This window comes from Lissotriton vulgaris, chromosome 12 (assembly GCF_964263255.1).
Source record: "Lissotriton vulgaris chromosome 12, aLisVul1.2, whole genome shotgun sequence".
Lineage (NCBI taxonomy): Eukaryota > Metazoa > Chordata > Amphibia > Caudata > Salamandridae > Lissotriton > Lissotriton vulgaris.
This window is the reverse complement of record NC_141700.1, coordinates 39,032,690-39,054,941: the sequence shown is the minus strand read 5'-3', so window position 1 is coordinate 39,054,941 and position 22,252 is coordinate 39,032,690. Positions and strand designations below refer to the sequence as shown.

Below are 22,252 nucleotides of genomic sequence, written 5' to 3'. Positions count from 1 at the left end.
ACTGCATGAAAAACAAAACACAAGCACAAGGCTTTGTGAAATAACTATAATTATGCATGAAATAAGTACAATTCTGCATTACATTATAGTGTGCCAAGAGGTTGGTGGTAGATGTATGGGTGATGGGATGAATGGATGGATGGATGCCTGATGGATGGGTGCATGGATGGATGATGGATGGATGATGGATGGATGGGTGGATGGTGTATGGGGGGGATGGATGGATGGATGAATGATGGAATATATGGATGGATGGATGCATGATAGATGAATGCATGATGGGTGGATGGATTGGTGGGTGCATGATGGATGCATGGATGGATGATGGATGGATGGATGATGGATGGGTGGATGTATGGATGCATGATGTGTGGCTGGTGGATGTATGGGGGGATGGATGGGTGCATGATGGGTGAATAATGGATGGATGCATGTGGATGTATGAGGGATGGATGGATGCATGATGGGTGGATGGATGAATGAATGATGGGTGGATGCATGATGGATGGATGGATGGGTGCAGGATGGATGGGTGCATGATGGATGCATGGATGGATGATGGATGGGTGGAAGGATGGATGCATGATGTGTGGGTGGAAGGATGGATGCATGATGTGTGGGTGGTGGATGTATGGGGGGATGGATATATGCATGATGGAAGGATGGATGGATGAATGATGGATGGATGGATGAATGATGGATGGATGCATGCATGATGGATGGATGGGGGCATAATGGATGGGTGGATGGGTGGGTGCATGATGGATGGGTGGGTGGATGGATGCATGGATGCTGCGATGCCAAACACAAGCACGAGGCTTTGAAAACATGCAAGTACGGCATGAAAAACTAAACAAGCACAAGGATTTGTTCCTGAGGTTCCTGCAATGCCATACACAAGCACGAGGCTTTGGAAACATGCAAGTACGGCCTGAATAAATGCGGTGAAATAAAAAATGCGGTGAAATAAATGTAACTCTACAGTGCTTCTCAGTGGAGAGCATAGTCTTTGAATGGTACTCATTTTATTGACCACAGAAGTTTCTTTGAGGAGGCTTTGCAAGAATTAAGTGGAGAACCCGTTACAATTTGCACACATTTTATCTTGAAAAATGTAGTTTTGGATTGTGTAGTAAGCCTCTCATTTCACCGCACCAACTTGCAAACCTGCAGTTTCATAACACTCTTACTGTGTTTAACATTATTAGCCAGATATGGACTGGGAAATGCGGGTGACGGTCGATTATGTAGAATACCAAGTTCCAGAATTTTTTGTCAAGTGGTGGGGGGGCCCGACATCTAAATAAATTCAGCTGGGGGGGGCTCAACCTAAAAAAGTTTGCAGACTTCTGTGTTAGACGCTTTCCTCAGAAGTCGGGGACAGACAGGCCAAATACAACAGAGTACCGAGTCTAAAGGACGTAAAAGAGGGCCTCCAGTCCATACTCCATATGTACACACTATACATACAAATCGCAATTTACAAAAAACATACCTGGAGAAGCTGCGAGAGAATGTCCAAGACCTCTGGTGGCCCGACCTCCAGGCCTTCATCTCTCCCGTTTGACTTTCGTTTGTATGTAACATTACCCAAGTACAAGATAGCCGAGAGCACCGAAAAAATCCTGTACGAGAAAGCAATGGGTCTAGGTTAGAGAGAAAGCACTAACAATCGGCGCGCCTCAGTACAAAGATCACGCCACCCACCAAACTCTTGTACATGCAAACTTCTGAAGACCTTCCACCATGAAGGACTTCTAGCATTGGGCTGGAGATTTATGGGTCGTGTTGACCTCTACGAGGGACAAACTACACTACTGAACAACAGAGCAGAAAACACGGGGTATCATTGGTATCCGAGAGGATAAATGTGACCACAGAGCAAAGGGTCAAAAAAAGAAAAGAAGCAGGAACTGAAGCCAACAAGTTCCAGAGATGTCAACAGGCAAGGGGATCAAGTTCTCTGCTGGAAACATCTTGTGTAATAAGAAAAAAGCTTGTACTTGCATTACAGCTTAATGTTTGATGTAATGGTGCATAGTTGTCACTTGAAGCGATAGGAACAACGTTAGTTTTAATGCAGGACACTGCAGGGTAGTGCATTCAATAAAGAAAGTTTTATAGGAAAAGGGGGCAGGGCTTTCTTGTTATTTACTTTTATAGGCTGTTGAGGTGGAGACAGAGGTGACGGAAGAGCACATTACAGGCTTGTTCCCGTTTTACAGGCTGCCGGGCGGTGTGAGTTCTTGTTTAGTTTAAGAAGTTGACGAGGCCACTCTCAGCTGTTTTCCAATCCTATAAAACCATGGGAGGAAGTTCTGCAATGTCCCTGTTTTGTCTTATAGGTTGGGGGAGGGACATTATTCTGTGTCGTTTGTTCTCCTTTGTGTGCACAGTATTACTGCTTGATGTTTAAGTGAGTGAGAAGAGGCCGGACAAAGAGATGCGCACACTCAACAGGTGAAGATTTTAGGTGTCCGTAATGGTATAACTTGAAGTACTAAAATATACTCTCAAATCAAGAAAATTACACATGGTTCGTTCTTTTCCAGAAATAGTCTTGGGAACGTGGAAGGTCACTGCAGATTCTGTTTATAACCTCACAATGTTAACCGAATCCGTAATACAAAATTTTCACATCAAAATGACATATTCGATAACATAACGTGCATTTATAAAGAGCACCTTCACTCTAAGTGCATCTTGGAGCAAAAATAACAGATGTTTATTTTTTCCCAACTCAGTGGTACTCAATTTGTGGACCTTACAAGGCTAAAGGGCTGAATGGTCCCGCCACGATTTCAACCCGAGACCTTGAGGTCAAACACAGATCTGCAGTGAATGCATTCGTCCACTGAGCCACCAGACCCAGGTTCCCTCTGGCTCCTCATATCGGATGTCCAATGCTTCACACTGTGCGCTTCGCAGCACAGCATCTCAGTCGCTGATGACACACATCAAGGGGGAGATAAGAGGCAAACTATAGGGAAAGCTTCCTTCGAACTCCCAGCTACTGAGCTTCTGGATGCACCATATTTGCCTTTCTCACTATGTGCCGGGTCCTGCGCACCACGTCTTGCTTGGCAAACTCTCAGTAGTATTCAGCCTAGAGTGATGTCACTTCTACACGTCATTACCATGCTCTGCACACCTGGACTTCCACATTGAGTACCATTCCCTGCACACCCTCTGCATCTACTTCAACAACAAGGGCAGTGCAAGGATCAGGGAGCAGGACACAATAGTATCTTCTGCTCCTGTCATTTATAAGAAATACCTCCTGAGGTACCGGGGGCAGCCTGGGAGTAAGGAGCCTGTGTCTATAAGAGGTACTGAAAGGAAAAGCCAAAATTCAGTATTTTATCAATCATGGAAAAACTGAACTCTTCAATCCAGTGTTCCCGTTACACTGGGCTTCATAAACGGAACATAAGGCTGGCTTCCTTGATTTCAGGAATGGTTTTCAGCTTTTTCTAACACTTTTCAATAAGTATGGATATGCAGTACCCGGCAGCCCTCTTATGAGGAGGATGGTGGAGAAGAGCGAAGACAGCGGCCCTGTTAAAGTAGAACACTCTGTCAGAGTCAGTCACATATCTAATTTACACAGTATCTGGAGGTTTCTGCGTCAACCCTGAGGCCTTTTGGAAGCCCTTACAGTTTTCGCATAAGACTGTCACTCACTTCTAAAAGGAGACGATACAAGCAGGACAATACAAGCGCTGCTTCTAAACACAAACTATCTCCCTTGCAGTCCGCGACCTCAGCAGGTAGGGCGCAGGTACTTACTGCTTCTTGGTTGCGGGTAGGAAGCCCACCATCTCCATGGCCTGCTTGAGCCGTTCGAAGTCATGCCGAAGGTCTTCACCATCGTCAATATTAAAGTTATTCTGAAAGAAAAGAGAAAGGAGGTTGACCAAAAATAAAGTGAACAGAAGACAGAAAATCAGACAGGCTGAGTTAATTCTAGTGTCTTATCTCTACTTTAAGCATCATGAACAGGAAGGAGATACTTGCATTGTAAAGCAATTCCACCCACACAGCTATTTTCCATGCATGAATTTTAACGCAAAGTTTTTGCCAACTAGGAGAGACCCTCTACAAACAGGGGGCAGGCACCCTTAACAGAATGGGGCCCAGCCAGCTAGAATGGGCTCATTCTCAAAATGCGGCCCACAGCCAACTAGACAAGTCCCATTCTAAATCGGTGCAGCCTCTTGGCAGCATACCTTCCAGCCGAGTGGGGCTACTTCCAGATTTCTGTGAACACTTTGCTCTATCTGCAGAGAAATCCAGTATATAAGTTTGCTGAGAGCCTGTCCCCTAAGACAGGCCCAAATGGCCGGAAGTCTCAACTGCAACTTCGATTCCCTAAAAGAATCATATTGCAAGGATTTCTGCCGTTTAAGCTCGGCTTGTAGGAATTATGACCCAACCATACACAGGCAGGACAGAAGCACGTGAAAGCAGACCACAGGGGTTGAAGGCATCAAATAGGGATCTCTCAGAATAGCTTTTCCAAAAGGTGACCTATCACAAATTGAATAATATATTAAGAGATTTTACTAGGGGTAAAATGAAACAAAGGTTCTTAAACACAATCTGCTATCCTAGACCATGAAATAGGTAAATAAGAAGAACACTAAAGAGGGTTAGTAGAATGAGTTAGACAGGGCTGTGCATTGCCAGAAAATTGATGATCAAATTGAGGGATAGGTGCTTGGTTCAGTCAATTATTTTGTATTCAATGATCAGAGACATTTTTAAGTGTGAACCTAGGAAAATGCTTTCGAAATATTTAAGAACAGCAAGCTGCAAAACAAGCACTGGGGGTCTTTAAAGATGGACTCGGTGTACTCCTAGCCCCAGGGACAAGATCATAAAGGATGTGATATTTTGGCAAATGTAAATGCAAAAGTTTTATATAAGACTTATAACTGTGAATCCATGAATAAGGCACCTATAAAGTGTGTACCGATGCCCGAAGGCGTCATGGCACTAGAACGAATATCCAGCTACAAGGGGACTAAGCAGAAAACGTGAGTCCTGGTACTAAACTGGACCAGCGCTACTTTTCCCACTTGTGAAGATGAAGAGGGAAAGCATTCCATGGAGAGAAGGCATGTTTTCCAAGTTTAGGTCTTGCAAAAGTGGAACAACCACTAGGAGAAATAACTGGACTTAAGAAACCACTTAAAAGAATATCTGGGTAACAGCTGGGAGCGAGGCTCACAGAAGGTTTTGTGAAAGAAGCAGAGACCCTTGAATTGAACTCGCTTCAAGACCATCAGTTAGTGCAGACTCTGCCGTGCCGCCGACACCCCATCAAACCTGCAGAGATTGTGGAGAAGCTGCACCACCAAGTACTGAACCCTTTGCAATCTACAGACCGACCCACAGGAGACAGGTTTGCATAATGTAATCCAGAATTAATGGTGACAGAACCCACAAGTGCTTTTACAAGCCCTTATTTGAAAGAAAGAGGCAGAAGACACTGCACTGATCTGTGATGGTTGGTTAAGGACTTTAATAAAAGAAGGGGTACCACCAAAGCGCAACAAAAAAAGTCCCTACTCTATACAAAGGTAAATATGTAAATCATGTGTTGGAAAGCAGGCTATACAGTACAATACAATCTAGTTGCAATAGATTCAGAGTGCAATGGGTATCAATAAGATACAAAAGACAAGAAGGTACATGAAAACAGATTAGGGACTTTTTTTTTTTTTGTTTCTCTTTGGTTAAAGACTTTACCAGGAAAAAAGGCAACTCAGCCATTTCCACTGCTGTAGGTGCATTTCCTTGAAAAGAAGGCCAAAGTGCCAAGAACCGCTGACAGTTACTGCCTAGCACCAAAAATTCGTTTTTTGAGCCATTACTGTTGCTAAGTGGTTCCTACTTTGGTAGAGGAGGTGATTAGTCCATAATCATTAAATCTGGTCAAGAGCGGACGCCTACTTCCACTGATGCGTGCAACCTACAGACAAGTTCTCGCCATCCAAGGTATTTGAGAATCGAGAGCAACAAACCATTTGCGCCATTTTGATGTTGTCCTTCTCTCACCTGGTTGAGGTAGAAATAATCTTCTGGTTGCTTCAGATGGAACTCCCGGCGTTCCTCCTCACTGACCCCAAGGAGCAGATAGTAGAACACGTGGTAGTTCCTACAAGTTGAAATAAACCAGAAGTATTTATCGTCAATAACTTTAATTCACATTTGTTTCAAGCCATTTCCGTTACACATCCAGATTATTAATTGTGTGCTCCTAAATCATATATCTTAAAATTAACGTGTTTGGTGTACAAGAATAGGAGGAGAATCCAACACTCTGATTGGCCAGGTGATGCATATTCTCATGGCATTACCTGCCTTTTATGTAATGCAATGGCACGTGAAACTGAAAACCACTACACACCACCTGCTTTCGCTCACCTTCATAGGCTCAAATACATTATTACACAAACCGATTTGGTTTAGAGTACCAGTAATTACCAACAGGCATTTCAGTTTGCAGAGGAGCTATATAAGCACTGCCACTTACTCACGATTAAGGTACGGCCAGGGTTTCACAGACCGGGCAGTATCTCCTGAGCAAACCTCTCACCATCCCCGATGAATAAACAACTTAGCGCTTCTACAATGAGTTAACTCCCTCTGTGTACTTCACAAGCATTGCCTCTATCTGTAAAAACTATGTTTTTGTTGAATATTATTGGCATGGTCTGCAGCACAAACCCTCATATTTTGGGGGTCACTGTACCTCCAGCACAAACAATTGAGAGGACGAACACCCAGAGTCTGAGGAAATATGGAAGACATCTGGTAGAGTGCCCTGGTCTCACCCTCCAAAACTCACAACTGACACAAAGTGACATGCTCACCCTTCTGACCACCCGCATCCACAAAACCAAATAATACTCCGGTCTGCAGCGCAGACACATGCCCTGGACTAGCGCAGTGACGCAAGACTGATGTACATAAATGATATACAATAACCACATGCTTCTAACAGCCTTCGATTTCTACTCTCATTCCAGTATTTACGAAGCGAGCACCCAGGAATTTAAAGACAGCATTATAATGCAACTCTCTTAGTGTGCTGCCCTTTATCTGTTCTCTTGAATTCAAGACGAACAAAACTTTTTATCCTAAAATGCTTCATATGTTTACATCTACCACAGCAAAACATCAGAAAGATACCCAAGATGTAAATATTAAGATTGGGCGTAATGCACATAATTTGCTGTTGAATAATACGTAGAAGTACTGCAAAATGACGCGTAATTAAGAGTAATTATGCAAGAAGACAAAGTAAGTATATAGTGCGCTTATTTTAGACAAAAATGTCTTGTTACGTCCCCAAAAAAACAGAAGATGCATCTTTTGTTAAGAAATAGCGCTAAATGCAACAGAAGGCAGATAGCTGCGCAATTTTCCCCTCAACTTACTCTCTGCATTTAGCGCTATTTTCTTAGTATAAAATTACCCTTTATAGTAATTTCGCATCAAAGACTAATGCGGAATTACCGAAATCACTCCAATTACTCTGGCGTAATTAAAATTACTCCCAGGCCTAGTAAATATCCCTATGCCACCAATACAAACGTTTTTCACACCTAGAATATGCAACACACAATGAATCTGGAGACGTGAAAAGCGTCGCAGTGGCAGCTGTGCAAATATTAAAACAAAATGACTATTGTGCATTCATCGACACCAAAAAAAGCGTCCTCGGCCTTGTTAAGAACACATGCATGGGAGGCGTGTGATCTGGTCAGCATTCCACAATGTGACCAATCAAGGGTCAGCTTTGCCGCCCTCAAGTCCTGGTCACCACAAGTACCAAACATCTGCTCGAAGAACTGGTCGTTGTGGGCTTTAGAGAACCCACCCAGTGCAGTGCAAGAAGCGCTCTGTGGATGCAGTAAAAAGCAGACAAGCTGACGAGGTGCTCTGAAGGAGCTTTGGGGAGGAGAGAAAACTAAGCTTCAATCAATTGAGAGTTAGGGGATGTTTTTCAAGTTGAAGAAGAAATAGCTTAGATTTGCAGGAATGACAAAAACAAAAGCATGAAGTTTTAACAAAGGCAAAGCACTTTGCTCGAGCTACATTCATTATTTTCTTACCTTTCATTTTTTTCTTGAGAGACCAGGCGAGACTTTTCAAGAAGATATTTCTCAACAACAGCCCTGGTGCAAAAAAGATACAAACATCTTAATGTCCTGCAGAAAAACAAAAGTGCGCTGAGGGTGTATGCCACATGAGGAAATCTTTACCGTGTGTGTGTAACAAAGTCAGTCAGAGGCTGCCCCCAGTAACAGCTCCAAGTGTCTGAGTTTTCGGTGCCCTATCTACTGGCTGGGATTTTAATTTTTTCAAAAATCGTCCCAAGTCTTATAAGAAACATCATGATTTTAAAAGGTGCATTACATCAGGTGAATGACGTCACCACAGGTTTTAAAACCCAGGCTGAGGTCATCACACAAATGAACATTCTAGAATGTTTATGTCCCCAATGTGGATCTGATGAGGAGGACCTGGTTTTTCCCTCCACTGAAGGCGCCTTCAATATATAAGTTGAGGGTTTTATCAAACTCAGCAGAAGTTCATGGATTTTGGGGGAAAACACATAGTTCCACGACTATGACACAAGGGAACTGAGAGGTATACAATATGTCTACGATCGTCCAAAGGTGACCAAACCTAGAGGTCATTACGCCATGGTACATAACTGAGTGAAACAATCACTGGGACATCACCTTCAGGGCTCTAGGCTTCCCTTTGGCGCATCATTGTAAACAAACTCCATACTGGCTCAGAGGAATCAAACCAAGGCTACAACATACCAAATGCCCCTCTCCCTTCATCGAAAGCCCCGGCCCCGGGCAGGGAAGGGTCGTCCTTTCCATCCTTTTGTCACCTTAGGGCGGGCGGCAACTCACACTTTGCTGAGGTCTAAGGAAAGATCTTTCAGAAGTGTGTCCCACCTGTGAGGTCACACCAGGCCACTCCGTCCTCTCCAACTCCCTTGAGTGCAGGACTGTATGGGTCAGCATCCCACCACCAGGGCGAACGAGAGGTCTGCGTCCAAAGTGGCCTCGGCAAAAAGGTGGGCCCTGAACCCGGCACAGAGGTTTCATGGTCCCTACAGTAGTGGATACTGGAACTTAAAGAGATTTCATATCACACAAACATAGTGTGACACAGCACGGCTCAAACGACAGTATGGCAACTGTTTACAGTGCTTCACAGTCTCCAGAACATCGCTTCATTTGAGGTCACTTGGTTTGGTTTTCAAACCCTCCGTGACAGCGTTCCATGGGTGCCACGCCTGCTCTGCGGATAATAAGGGTCCAAGAGACACCAGGCTAGATGGACGCGACCCCTGTGACATCACCGCAGGCGCCCTACTGTGACATCACCGCAGGCGCCCTACTGTGACATCACTGCAGGTGCACTACTGTGACACCACCACAGGCGCCCTTCTGTGACATCACCGCAGGTGCCCTTCTGTGACATCACCGCAGGTGCACTTCTGTGACATCACCGCAGGTGCCCTAATGTGAAATCACTGCAGGCGCACTACTGTGACATCACTGCAGGCGCCCTTCTGCGACACTGTTCCCTGGATAAGGCCTGGTGTACTAGCATTCAATAAATGGTTCTCCTTTGAGCCCTAACAGGGGTGTAGCTTGGCCAGCGAGATTGGGGGGCTTCAGATTTCCCAGCAATCACTATTGCATATAATGTTAAAATGCACTTTAATACAAGTAGGGCACGTGAGAGGGGCCTACAGGGAAGTGAAGAGGGAGGGAGGAATGCGGATTGGTAGGAGTACAAACTGAGAGAAAAGACAATATTTTGAAAAATAACCAACATTTTTGAGGACTTTCAAAACAGCGAGGGAGCGTGTGTGTGAGTTTTTATATGGGTTTATGTAATAATTCCTGGTGAAATCCGACAGACAAATCACCATCTCTGACAAAGTACCCTACTATTTATCGAAAATGCCTTTATTAAGGGGGTGTACCACCCTCACTCCCGCGTGAAGTTACATTCTGAGCCCTAAAGGTAAAACTCACCCCCGGACGATGCCGTTCTCCAAATAGTTGACTTGAATGAACTTCCCGAAGCGGCTGGAGTTGTTGTTGTGAGCTGTTTTCGCGTTCCCAAATGCCTGTTGGAATTAAGATAAAAAGCAACATGTTAAATACGTGCTCAGTGTGTCAAGAGACAGGCTCCCAGGGCCCCCCAGAGCCACACGAGGCCTGGAGTGCAGAACTGCTCAGCGCCTCTGTGCCCACCCCATGGTTCACTCATCACAAAGGGTCCTAGACACGTCACTGCTGAAGTCACAAGCCCAGCTCGGGCTTCCGTTCTTAAAGTGCCTGCTTCCGGAAACTCTTGAACTCCGAACCGGAGCCATGGTTAGTGACTCGGGGGTGGGGCGCTCCTGAACCCTTATTATGGTGGTGTTTTAGAACCTACGTGGGGGCAATACCATTGCTACGTCACTGCTTCACCTGCAAGAGACGGTTCGACACGCCTGCCATTAAAGCCCCACATTCCCAGTAACTTTATGATTCCACAGTAATAATTTTCACTGGAAAACCATTATATGACGTCATAAGTGTTCCGTATTGGCCCTTTACCAAATTCAGTACGAACCTTTTCATTTCTGTATATATGCCTACACTAAAAACCCAACATAAATACATATATACCAGGGTAACATTATAAAGAGCAAATCCAACGTATTTAATGCAGCAACACTTCATGCCTGAGAAGGACCGGAAGAGTAAGGCAGATTTTCTAACATTAGCTTCTTCTGGGCACGCAACAATGTACCATATACACTGGAAATAAACGTTTTTAAACTTTTTGTTTTATAACACCCCCATTTGTTCCCCAAAAAGCTTTGTAAATACTTTAGAATCGTTCAGCGTTTCATCCGTGTCCAACAACTCAATGCTCGAAACCAGTTCCTCCCCAAGTCCCGCTTCCTCTGCCTACTTTCCATTTCGGGAGCACCCTATAAACATAGGCGGTGCTCTGCGGCCGCACAGGGATTGCGTCAACATGAAAATTACAGTTCACTGATTATATTCACATGGCATCACCAGGGCTCCTTCCCAAATAGGTACTGAGCAACGTCACCATATTAAGGGGCAGGCCTAGCCCCAATGCCCAGGTCTACCCACACTAACCAATGCCCAGGGCTAGCCCCAACGCCCAGGGCTAGCCCCAATGCCCGAGGATAGCCACACTGCCCAATGCCCAGGGCTAGCCTCACTGCCCAGGACTAGCCACAAAGCCCAAGGATGGCCACACTGCCCATGCCCAGGGCTACCCACACTGCCCAATGCCCAGGGCTAGCCTCACTGCCCAGGACTAGCCACAAAGCCCAAGGATGGCCACACTGCCCATGCCCAGGGCTACCCACACTGACCAATGCCCAGGTTTAGCCCCAACGCACAGGGCTAGCCCCAATGCCCAAGGATAGCCACACTGTCCAATGCCCAGGGCTAGCCTCACTGTCCAATGCCCAGGGCTAGCCTCACTGTCCAATGCCCAGGGCTAGCCTCACTGTCCAATGCCCAGGGCTAGCCACACTGCCCAATGCCCAGGGCTAGCCACACTGCCCAGGACTAGCCACACTGCCCAGGACTAGCCACAAAGCCCAAGGATGGCCACACTGCCCAATGCCCAGGGCTAGCCCCAATGCCCAAGGATAGCCACACTGCCCATGCCCAGGGCTAGCCACACTGTCCAATGCTCAGGACTACCCACACTGCCCATGCCCAGGGCTAGCCACACTGCCCAAGGATAGCCACACTGCCCATGCCCAGGGCTAGCCACACTGTCCAATGCTCAGGACTACCCACACTGCCCAAAGCCCAGGGCTAGCCTCACTGTCCAATGCCCAGGGCTACCCACACTGCCCAATGCCCAGGGCTAGCCTCACTGTCCAATGCCCAGGGCTACCCACACTGCCCAATGCCCAGGGCTACCCACACTGCCCAATGCCCAGGGCTACCCACACTGCCCAATGCCCAGGGCTAGCCACACTGCCCAATGCCCAGGGCTAGCCACACTGCCCAATGCCCAGGGCTAGCCTCACTGTCCAATGCCCAGGGCTAGCCACACTGCCCAATGCCCAGGGCTAGCCACACTGCCCAATGCCCAGGGCTAGCCACACTGCCCAGGACTAGCCACAAAGCCCAAGGATGGCCACACTGCCCAATGCCCAGGGCTAGCCTCACTGTCCAATGCCCAGGGCTAGCCTCACTGTCCAATGCCCAGGGCTAGCCACACTGCCCAATGCCCAGGGCTAGCCACACTGCCCAATGCCCAGGGCTAGCCACACTGCCCAGGACTAGCCACAAAGTCCAAGGATGGCCACACTGTCCAATGCCCAGGGCTAGCCCCAATGCCCAATGCTCAGGACTACCCACACTGCCCATGCCCAGGGCTAGCCACACTGCCCAAGGATAGCCACACTGCCCATGCCCAGGGCTAGCCACACTGTCCAATGCTCAGGACTACCCACACTGCCCAATGCCCAGGGCTAGCCTCACTGTCCAATGCCCAGGGCTACCCACACTGCCCAATGCCCAGGGCTAGCCTCACTGTCCAATGCCCAGGGCTACCCACACTGCCCAATGCCCAGGGCTACCCACACTGCCCAATGCCCAGGGCTAGCCACACTGCCCAATGCCCAGGGCTAGCCTCACTGCCCAATGCCCAGGGCTAGCCACACTGCCCAATGCCCAGGGCTAGCCACACTGCCCAATGCCCAGGGCTAGCCACACTGCCCAATGCCCAGGGCTAGCCACACTGCCCAGGACTAGCCACAAAGCCCAAGGATGGCCACACTGCCCAATGCCCAGGGCTAGCCTCACTGTCCAATGCCCAGGGCTAGCCTCACTGTCCAATGCCCAGGGCTAGCCTCACTGTCCAATGCCCAGGGCTAGCCACACTGCCCAATGCCCAGGGCTAGCCACACTGCCCAATGCCCAGGGCTAGCCACACTGCCCAGGACTAGCCACAAAGCCCAAGGATGGCCACACTGCCCAATGCCCAGGGCTAGCCTCACTGTCCAATGCCCAGGGCTAGCCTCACTGTCCAATGCCCAGGGCTAGCCTCACTGTCCAATGCCCAGGGCTAGCCACACTGCCCAATGCCCAGGGCTAGCCACACTGCCCAATGCCCAGGGCTAGCCACACTGCCCAGGACTAGCCACAAAGCCCAAGGATGGCCACACTGCCCAATGCCCAGGGCTAGCCCCAATGCCCAAGGATAGCCACACTGCCCATGCCCAGGGCTAGCCACACTGTCCAATGCTCAGGACTACCCACACTGCCCAATGCCCAGGGCTACCCACACTGCCCAATGCCCAGGGCTAGCCACACTGCCCAATGCCCAGGGCTAGCCTCACTGCCCAATGCCCAGGGCTAGCCACACTGCCCAATGCCCAGGGCTAGCCACACTGCCCAATGCCCAGGGCTAGCCACACTGCCCAATGCCCAGGGCTAGCCACACTGCCCAGGACTAGCCACAAAGCCCAAGGATGGCCACACTGCCCAATGCCCAGGGCTAGCCTCACTGTCCAATGCCCAGGGCTAGCCTCACTGTCCAATGCCCAGGGCTAGCCTCACTGTCCAATGCCCAGGGCTAGCCACACTGCCCAATGCCCAGGGCTAGCCACACTGCCCAATGCCCAGGGCTAGCCACACTGCCCAGGACTAGCCACAAAGCCCAAGGATGGCCACACTGCCCAATGCCCAGGGCTAGCCTCACTGTCCAATGCCCAGGGCTAGCCTCACTGTCCAATGCCCAGGGCTAGCCACACTGCCCAATGCCCAGGGCTAGCCACACTGCCCAATGCCCAGGGCTAGCCACACTGCCCAGGACTAGCCACAAAGCCCAAGGATGGCCACACTGCCCAATGCCCAGGGCTAGCCCCAATGCCCAAGGATAGCCACACTGCCCATGCCCAGGGCTAGCCACACTGTCCAATGCTCAGGACTACCCACACTGCCCAATGCCCAGGGCTAGCTACAATGCCCAGTGCCCAGGGCTACCCACACTGCCAATGCCCCTAATTGTCCCAGAGGAGATCTACTGCAACAAATTCACCAACCTGACAGGGCATCTGGATTTTCCTTTGATCGTTCCATGGTGGGCCGCACTACATAACATTCAGTGTACTGATGGAGAGTTGTGCAGCGGGCCTTCCATTGATACTACTCCGGAGACTACGCAGCTACAACGAACGTACACAGTCCAGGATGAGGATCGAGTCTGGGCTTGGAGGAAGGTGAAGGTGGAGGGTCAGGGTGGGTAGGCGCCCATGCTTGGGGTCAGACGTAAGCTTGGGGTACGGTTTGCAGTTAAGATCATGGTGAGGCTAGGGATAATGTTTAGGACTTTGGTTTGGGGTCAAGTTAAATGGAAGGATCCGTATAAGGTTCCAGGTTAGGTGCAAGGTGACGGACAGGGTTAGAATTGATGGAGGTAAGGTTTGTGATAAGGAACTGGGGTTAAGGTAAGGCTTGGGGTTAGTAATACTAGGGTTAGATTGAAGGTGGGCGCACATGGATAGTTTGGGTAAAGGGACCGTTATTCTAGCGGTACGTCACTGCTGTGGTGCTCAGTGGAGTAACGTACAACCTGTGCTACACCTAGCACCTAAACACTAACCAAGCTTAGCCCCAAGATTACCAGATCCACCAAGTGTGGGGGAAAAGATCCTGAACAACACTGGCGTGAGACATTGTCTGAAGCCCGCCCTGTTCCGTTCCATGTACGTGCATACAAAATGCACACAAAAAATGAAAAATAAGAAGCAAAGTATACAATGGCTGGCGTTGTAGCATATTATTTTGTTTCACACAGTTCTTACATTTTTAGATATTAAATATGCAAAATAAAACCAACAAATCACGGAAAAGCAGATGTAACACACACCATATAAGTTAAATCAAGGCTGTAATTACACCAGATTTCTATGATGCCCTCCTTTTTAAGACCATGAAGAAAAAATAATCCACTTTAAAGTTTTGAGATAGTTGTATCGTATTGTGTTGGTGTCAGGGTAGCACGGATACACAAGCATTTTTAGATATCAACGCTTGTTTTCTGCAGCGTGCGGCCATACAACCCAGCCCCATGGACCCTGTGCTCCTGGCCCTCCTGACAGTCATGTCTGACACAGCTTCCATGTATATACAAGGTTTGAGAATCTCCACGCCGGTTCACTGGTCTCATGCGTCTGGTATGCGAGGCTCAGAAGCAGCCAGGGTCTGAGTCATTCGCAGGGTGGTGGCATATGCATTTGTTTGGAAGAAATTCATATTTAGCCCACTTCTAGCTTTTAGTGTTTAAAACACTGATGCTTAATGGAATATCTTAAGACGAACGCGGTGTCAAATGATCCTGTTATGGACGAAGAACCCGCATTTTTTAAAAGGAGTGGGTCTCACACATTGTCATGCCAGCATCTCCTACTCATTTCGTGCATCTTCCCCCTGGAAAGTGAGCTGTGGTGAGGGTCTGTCAATCCTTTTCTAAGAGAACCTTTTCGTGCTGGACACTGCTATAGATGTTTTCTCTCTTATTTAAATAGCCGCTGCAATTGTTTGCATTTATAAAGGGCTTCCATAGCCATAACTTCTAAAAATGTGTTTTCAAACTGAGGTGACGTCAGTTATCCACACCCTTTTTTGCAGACGTGTGTCACTTTATGAATGTTGTTGCGTAAATTGCGAATGCCTGTATACCCTCCTCAAGTCGAGCCTATGTGACTGCGCATGTGCTATCTGTTGTGATATTGTGGGCTAAGCAACAACACACGGAGCTTGACGCTTGCCTATTGTTCACCACGGTGCGCCTTTCATGTCACTCGTTTGTTTGTACCTTTTTTATGTTCTAGCTTGACAATCTTGTGTTTGTTTCTCCCAGGGCACACAGCCGCTTTGCCATGGCTGGCTTCCATCTTTCACTGTTACTTTTTCAATCACTACTTTTTTCTTTCGTGTTAAGCATCCTCCACGAGTCCTTCTTTCCCCTTGCACAACGGGTTGTTGTCTGTTCCTCCGGTGCTCCTCCCTGCCCCCCTGGATTGGTGGATGTTGTACAGCAAGGATAGAAACCATTGGCAAAGCCAAAATGACCCAAAGGCACGACCCATTGGCTTTGCCAATGCTTGTGTTTTTTCCTGTAACAATAAACAAGTAATTTGGTCAATGACCACAAGAGGACAGTAACATCTATGGTATCTCATGTTTCAGGGCCATCTGTCACGATAGCATGTTTCCTTCCTCACCACCAACAACATTCCCTTCTCCTACCTGCATCCCCCCAAAAATACACTAGATATTATTGGAGAAGCAGGTTGGTGGTCCCGGCTAAAGTGCTACTTTATGAATAGCTCTTCCACAGAAGAGGGAAGGACAATGAGCTCACAACTACAGGAGCAAAAAAACATACAAGACAGCTACTTTCTTTCCCAGAAGAACTTATGAGTGAATGTGAATTACCAACATCCCAATAAAAAGGCATCCGAAGCATATAGTGCGATGAAGGCTGCCAATAAAACTCGCGCACATGTATTACTCTGGTTTACGAAGAGCTGACTTGTACAGATAGCCTCTTCGAAGCACCCTGGTAGAAGCAGTGAGGCATTGCTTGTTTCACAGTTGTCCCAGCATTACCGGAATGTTGTGGATCAGAGTCAAAGGAATTGGAGACTTTGTTGTGTATACTAAGCCCCCAGTCTTGGTGAAAGTCTAACTGCACTCTTATGGAGGGCCTCTCCATTTCGAAAGAAGACAGTCCGGGAGGTTTCATGGTAGGATATAAATGTCTCAGTGAAGAGGCTTGTAGTCTAATTTATTTATTTGTCGCTTTATATAGTGAGGAATTTAACAAGGAAGGTTTCAGTGCGCCAAACATTGGTGGGTGAGAAAACATCAGGCTTAAGTCAACTGTGTGTTGACTGAAGACAGCAATAAAAGCAAATATGTCATAACACAGTGCACATTATAGGACCACAGGATTTCGTTACAGTGATACAAAGGTTGAGTATGGCAAAAGTGAAGTAGAACTAGGTTCTAGCCTGAATTGGCGAGTACCAACATCCAGAAATAATTAGGTTATCTGAATAAAGCAGTGATATATATGAGCTAAAGAGGACTGAGTGTTAAATAATCAAGAGATACGCTTCCTGGATACAATGCATCGATGAGGTAAAACATTTAAAGTGTGATGATCAAGTGTATTTCTGACTTTCAAAATGGTCTCTCATACAATGAATTACAAATACTGAAGTGGAATGACCCATCAAAAATACAAAAGTATGAAGCGAGAGAGAAATCCTTCTAGGTGAACCCAAAGTGTACACAATGTATATATTAGAGAGCTGGTAACAAAAGGTATAACAGACCGCTGTGCTGTCAAGCCAGAGCTGAAAAGAAGAAAAGTACTAGTAGAAATCAAAGGGGCGGGATCTTTTGGGAACTATGCTCCAGAGCTTATTTTAATTTTACCAAAATAGTTGTTACACTTTTTATTAAAATCAGACATTTCTTTTTTTTTTTTTGAAAACCTTTATTTTAGCATTCAGTAGAAATACAAAAATGGGCCTACAACCGCGGGGGCCGGCCGCTAGACAAATTAAAATTTGTTGGTATCACAATACGACACAGCTCATCAGCCGACAACTCAAAGGTCCAGCAGCGATTCAGAGTAAAGCTTGTATTGGAATGCATAGCCGGAGTTCAGGATAAGACAGAGGTTTCATTTTATATTATATAAGAGAGGATCAGGTGCCATACAATCAAACAGGAGAAGCAGGGGGCAGGGTAAAAACAGGATATACATGTAATGACCACTATAATGGAGACTTGGCGCCAGAGCATATAGGTCGGTACAAAAGAACACACAATATACATTTCAATGTTGCGCCAATACTCGAGGCCTGCCCGCCCACAAATCAAGATATCATAAAAGCAAAAGCATGAAGTACAAGCATACGATAAGAATCTGAATGATTCGTAGTTATACTGACCCTACAATAAGAAAGAGAAAGAAGGAAGGACATAGAAAATTATAAGGGCAAAATAAACCCCCCCCCCCCCCTTCAGCCCCCCACCCTGCACCCCTGCAAATGGTTACAGCCTGACCCCACTAGCAGCGTGCCGGTCGCCCCTAACAACTAAAACCCCAAAGGTAGGAAAAAGAAGAGCGGAGGAGGGCATATCCATGTGGGCTCCCAGCCCCTTTAGACCCCCCGCCTGAAACAGCCACCCCCTATCAGTGAAAGATAACCTTATGACAGCAATGTAGAGAAATTAGAGGGTACCGTGAGATACCGCCCAGCCTCTTAGAGCAAACAGTTGCAGGTCCAACACTTGTAAAAGCCATGCCAACCCATCCCGATCCAGCCGATCTTAACCTTGGCCCTTCCGAACAAAAACACGAACCCCTTCCAGCGAGACCCAGAGGCACACAAAGAAGCAATAAAGAAGAGAAGAGTCAGCAGAAATCAGCCCATGGCTACCAGCAGGCAGTGAGTCCTCAGGAACCGTAGATGCAGACAAACTCTCCCTCTGAGATGAACAGTCCCAATGTGTCTTGAACAGGAGTCGTAGCGTCACCAGGAAAGGAGAAGATGACCACAAAAGAGATGGAAAGTCACAGACAAAAGTCTCCGGGAGGGGAACGCCGGACGATATCTCCAAAGCCGGCAGTGGTGAAAAGCTCAGCAATACCATGCCATCCTCGGGAACACCATCCACCAGGGCACCATCCGATTATTCCATTACTCGTTTCTTCACGGGGTCCTCGCACAGAGTCAAAATGGCCGCGTTTTGAATGGCTGCAGAATCCAGTTTCAACAATAAGGCCGGGTCCGGTTCCACCAGGAGAATTTCAGATAGGCGCGAGTCCAACTTGCTCAGCAAAGTATCCACATGTGAGCGGAATGCCTAAAGTTCTGCCAGTATTAACCGCAGCGATGGCTCATGCACCGTTCGATCCATAATCTCGTGCTCGGTATCAATCACTATCACCTCCCCGGGTGATTCCGGCACCCACGGGGGGGATAGACAGGATCTCGAACGTGCAAATGCGAAGGGTGACCGGTCTTTGTTCGCAACCACGGTCAACCCAGTTAAGGCCGCAGGCCAGTGACCCCGAACCACCGAACCCCGGCGGGAGCAAACCAATTATAGTGGTCATTACATGTATATCCTGTTTTTACCCTGCCCCCCGCTTCTCCTGTTTGATTGTATGGCACCTGATCCTCTCTTATATAATATAAAATGAAGCCTCTGTCTTATCCTGAACTCCGGCTATGCATTCCAATACAAGCTTTACTCTGAATCGCTGCTGGACCTTTGAGTTGTCGGCTGATGAGCTGTGTCGTATTGTGATACCAACGAATTTTAACTTGTTAACAAGCTAGTCTTCTAGCTTTGGGGCCTGGAGTAGTCTGAATTGTCACACTTATGGGAGTGTGGGTATTAGAAGTTCGGTTGGTGCTGTCGTTGACAGCACTAGCAGGGGCAATGGGCAGTGCGAGCTGTGGTAGCCTCCTGACAAAGAAGGCCCCTGGCACTTATTGTTTTACAAATCAAGCACTGCTTCGACCGCTGAGTAATAAAGAACCAACTTCGTATGTCTACAAAAACCGGACAATAGTCCAGGTTGTTTGGTCCTGGAATTATTAAGCGATAATTCGACAGTTTCGAGTAGATTCGCGGATAACACTCCAGCTTGAGGCAAGCACAGGCCTAGAGCCAGGGTCGGATTGGCAAGGCGGGCATTCGGGAATGGGCCGAAGGGCCGGTGCCTCAGTGCCCTCTGTGGGCCGTTTTTTTTCTCCCCTGTCCCAGTCCACAGAGAGTGGACTAGGAAAGGGGAGAAAAAAAAACGGCCCACAGAGTGCACGAGAGAGACAGAGAAAATGAAAGCAGGCTCATCTGTGCGGCCAGACAGCGATTGTCAGCTGTGGCCTCTCTCTCCTTCACCCCTACCCTGCCAAGCAATCAAGCTGACGCTGGGCTGGGGAGGGGTGATTGTTTGCAAGAATCGGCCTCCCTGGGGGCCAGGTGTTTCTCAGGCCTTTGAGCCATTTGCACCTCGGCCCCCTGGCGCCCATGCAGCCCAGAAACGGTGTTAGTCTTAACACCTCGCCCACAGCCCTTCACATTCAGGGCATAGTGGGCGAGGAAGAATGGGTCTTGCTGTGGGGGCCTGGTGATGTTTGGAATTTTTTTGTTTTATTTATTTATTTATGCGATTTTATATAGAGCGGACTTTACCCGAAGGTGTCAGAGCGCTTCACACTAGGAACAGTAATAATACATGAGGAAAAAAATTATAAGTGGACAAATTACAAAAACAAACGTTAAGTTACATGAATCAAAAGTGACAATAGTGAGCAACCAAAATACAAGAGGAGCAAACGATACATTACAGGAGGAAAAAGAGATATGTGTGCAGGTTACAAAAGCGTACAAAATACAAGTAGAGGTATAATACTGCAATTAATGGCAGACACTCCAGCACAAGAACAAACGTTACGTAGGCAATGGTGGCACTTGTGCAAGTATCTAAAGCAAACAAAAGTGAAAGGTAGCAAACAGTGTGTTACAAGAGAAAAGTGACTTGTGCAAGTTACAAAAGGGTACCATACACAGGTACAAGGGTAATACTACAGTAAATGGTAAATACTCAAACTGCCAGAACACACTGGAAAGGCACTTCCCATGCACCAGCTTCACCTCAGCCTCCCCCCTGGCTACCTGGCTACCTTGGATGACCCAGAAAGCTGTGTTTTGTGCTCCCCTGCCAGGACATTTTCCCAAGGCCTGGAGGGTTGATTAATTTACTAATTGCAGGGGCCTTACCTCTGTTCATGTACTCCTGAGCTGAAGGTCTGGGGAGGGCTAAGTAGGTTAGTAATAGCAGGGGCTTTGCTGCTTTCCAGGTGCTCCTGTGCTGGAGGGCTGGAATAATTTTGTGACAAAAAGGGGCCTTGCTATTTTTTTTAGTTGCTCAGCATGTAGGCCATTGTCACCTTGGCCTTGTGTCATGTGCAAGAACAGTATCCTCCCACTTTCATTCCTTGTCTGTGCAAATGGTGTTTCATGAAAGGGCACGCCCCTTGAATGTGGGCCACGCCCCTTAAATATGGGCCACGCCTCTTGAATGTGGGCCACTTTTTTCGTCAGTGCCCGGGCCGAATTGTGATCCCAATCCGACCCTGCCTAGAGCCATAGGCGAGAGTGCAGGGAAGCCAGGGTCTTGGGACATGGCAGGCCCTTTCACTGGCCATCAGCTGCAAAGCGCCATGACGCACAGGCCCCAGGAGCCGGAAATGAGGCAGCGGTCAGAGGTCAGACGTGCTCAGAGACCCATCACCCATGCGCTTTCTCTAACGTGCTGAAGTAAAATAGAAATATTTCAAGCATTACTCGGGGTGCCAGACTGCCTTCCTGCCACCGGCCAGGAGGCCTCGCCCCTGGGCAGCCCCGTGAACATTAACTTCTTGGAAGAACCGGCACATGGCACAGCCAGGTCTGCGTGACCCCGGGGGTGTCTCGGCGCGTCCTCTCGCCAACAAAGACGATTCCATTTATTTCTGCTTTTAGAAAACACCAAACAGGGGCTGTCGAGAATCACGGCGAGGTATAAAGCACAGAGTGTAAAAGCTCGCCAAAACGGACGGATTTACAGCAGACTTTCAGAAGAAAAAAAATGTTCAACGTCTGCAAATCTAAGGGGAAACGTTGATAACTAAAAAATTAATCATAGGATTTAACAAAAATATTGAAACCGACAAACAACCCCATTACTCAATAAATAGCTTGACACAGGTGTGAAGAAAAAAACCCATCTCTTATTTAACTCAACCTTCCAGGCTTCGGTGGTCCATAAGAACATAGTTGTATTTCAACAAATAAAAAGATAATACATTTGATCAAGGCTTTAGATCAAATTCAGGTGCTTTATTTTTTTAGAATAGAGATAAAAATTGCTTTTATGACATAGGTTATTCATAAAACAGAATTATTGTGGTGTAATCCCAAGATTTTTTTGTAGCTAGTAATTCATGTCAATGAAAGACATGTTCTGACCTAAAATCCCATTTTGAGAGCGGCCAATAAAAAACCGCAGGAGCGCCTCCTATTGGCTGGGCCTAGTGAAGGCATTCAGCTTAACGTTTCACTGGAGCTAGGGCGGA

The 22,252-nt window shown here is 47.4% G+C and overlaps 1 protein-coding gene across 13 annotated transcripts in view; it reads right to left on the bottom strand.

The window, feature by feature from the left end:
• Positions 1 to 22,252, bottom strand: part of MYO9B (myosin IXB) — a 384,903-nt gene that overhangs the window by 188,571 nt on the left and 174,080 nt on the right. For all 13 annotated transcript variants that reach the window (XM_086946942.1, XM_086946951.1, XM_086946943.1 and 10 more), the window contains exons 3-7: positions 10,083 to 10,177; positions 8,127 to 8,189; positions 6,064 to 6,163; positions 3,790 to 3,890; positions 1,496 to 1,625 (exon numbers count right to left, since the gene is read on the bottom strand). In XM_086946942.1, the coding sequence (XP_086803068.1) occupies positions 1,496 to 1,625; positions 3,790 to 3,890; positions 6,064 to 6,163; positions 8,127 to 8,189; positions 10,083 to 10,177 (489 nt within the window). The remainder of the gene's footprint in view (positions 1 to 1,495; positions 1,626 to 3,789; positions 3,891 to 6,063; positions 6,164 to 8,126; positions 8,190 to 10,082; positions 10,178 to 22,252) is intronic.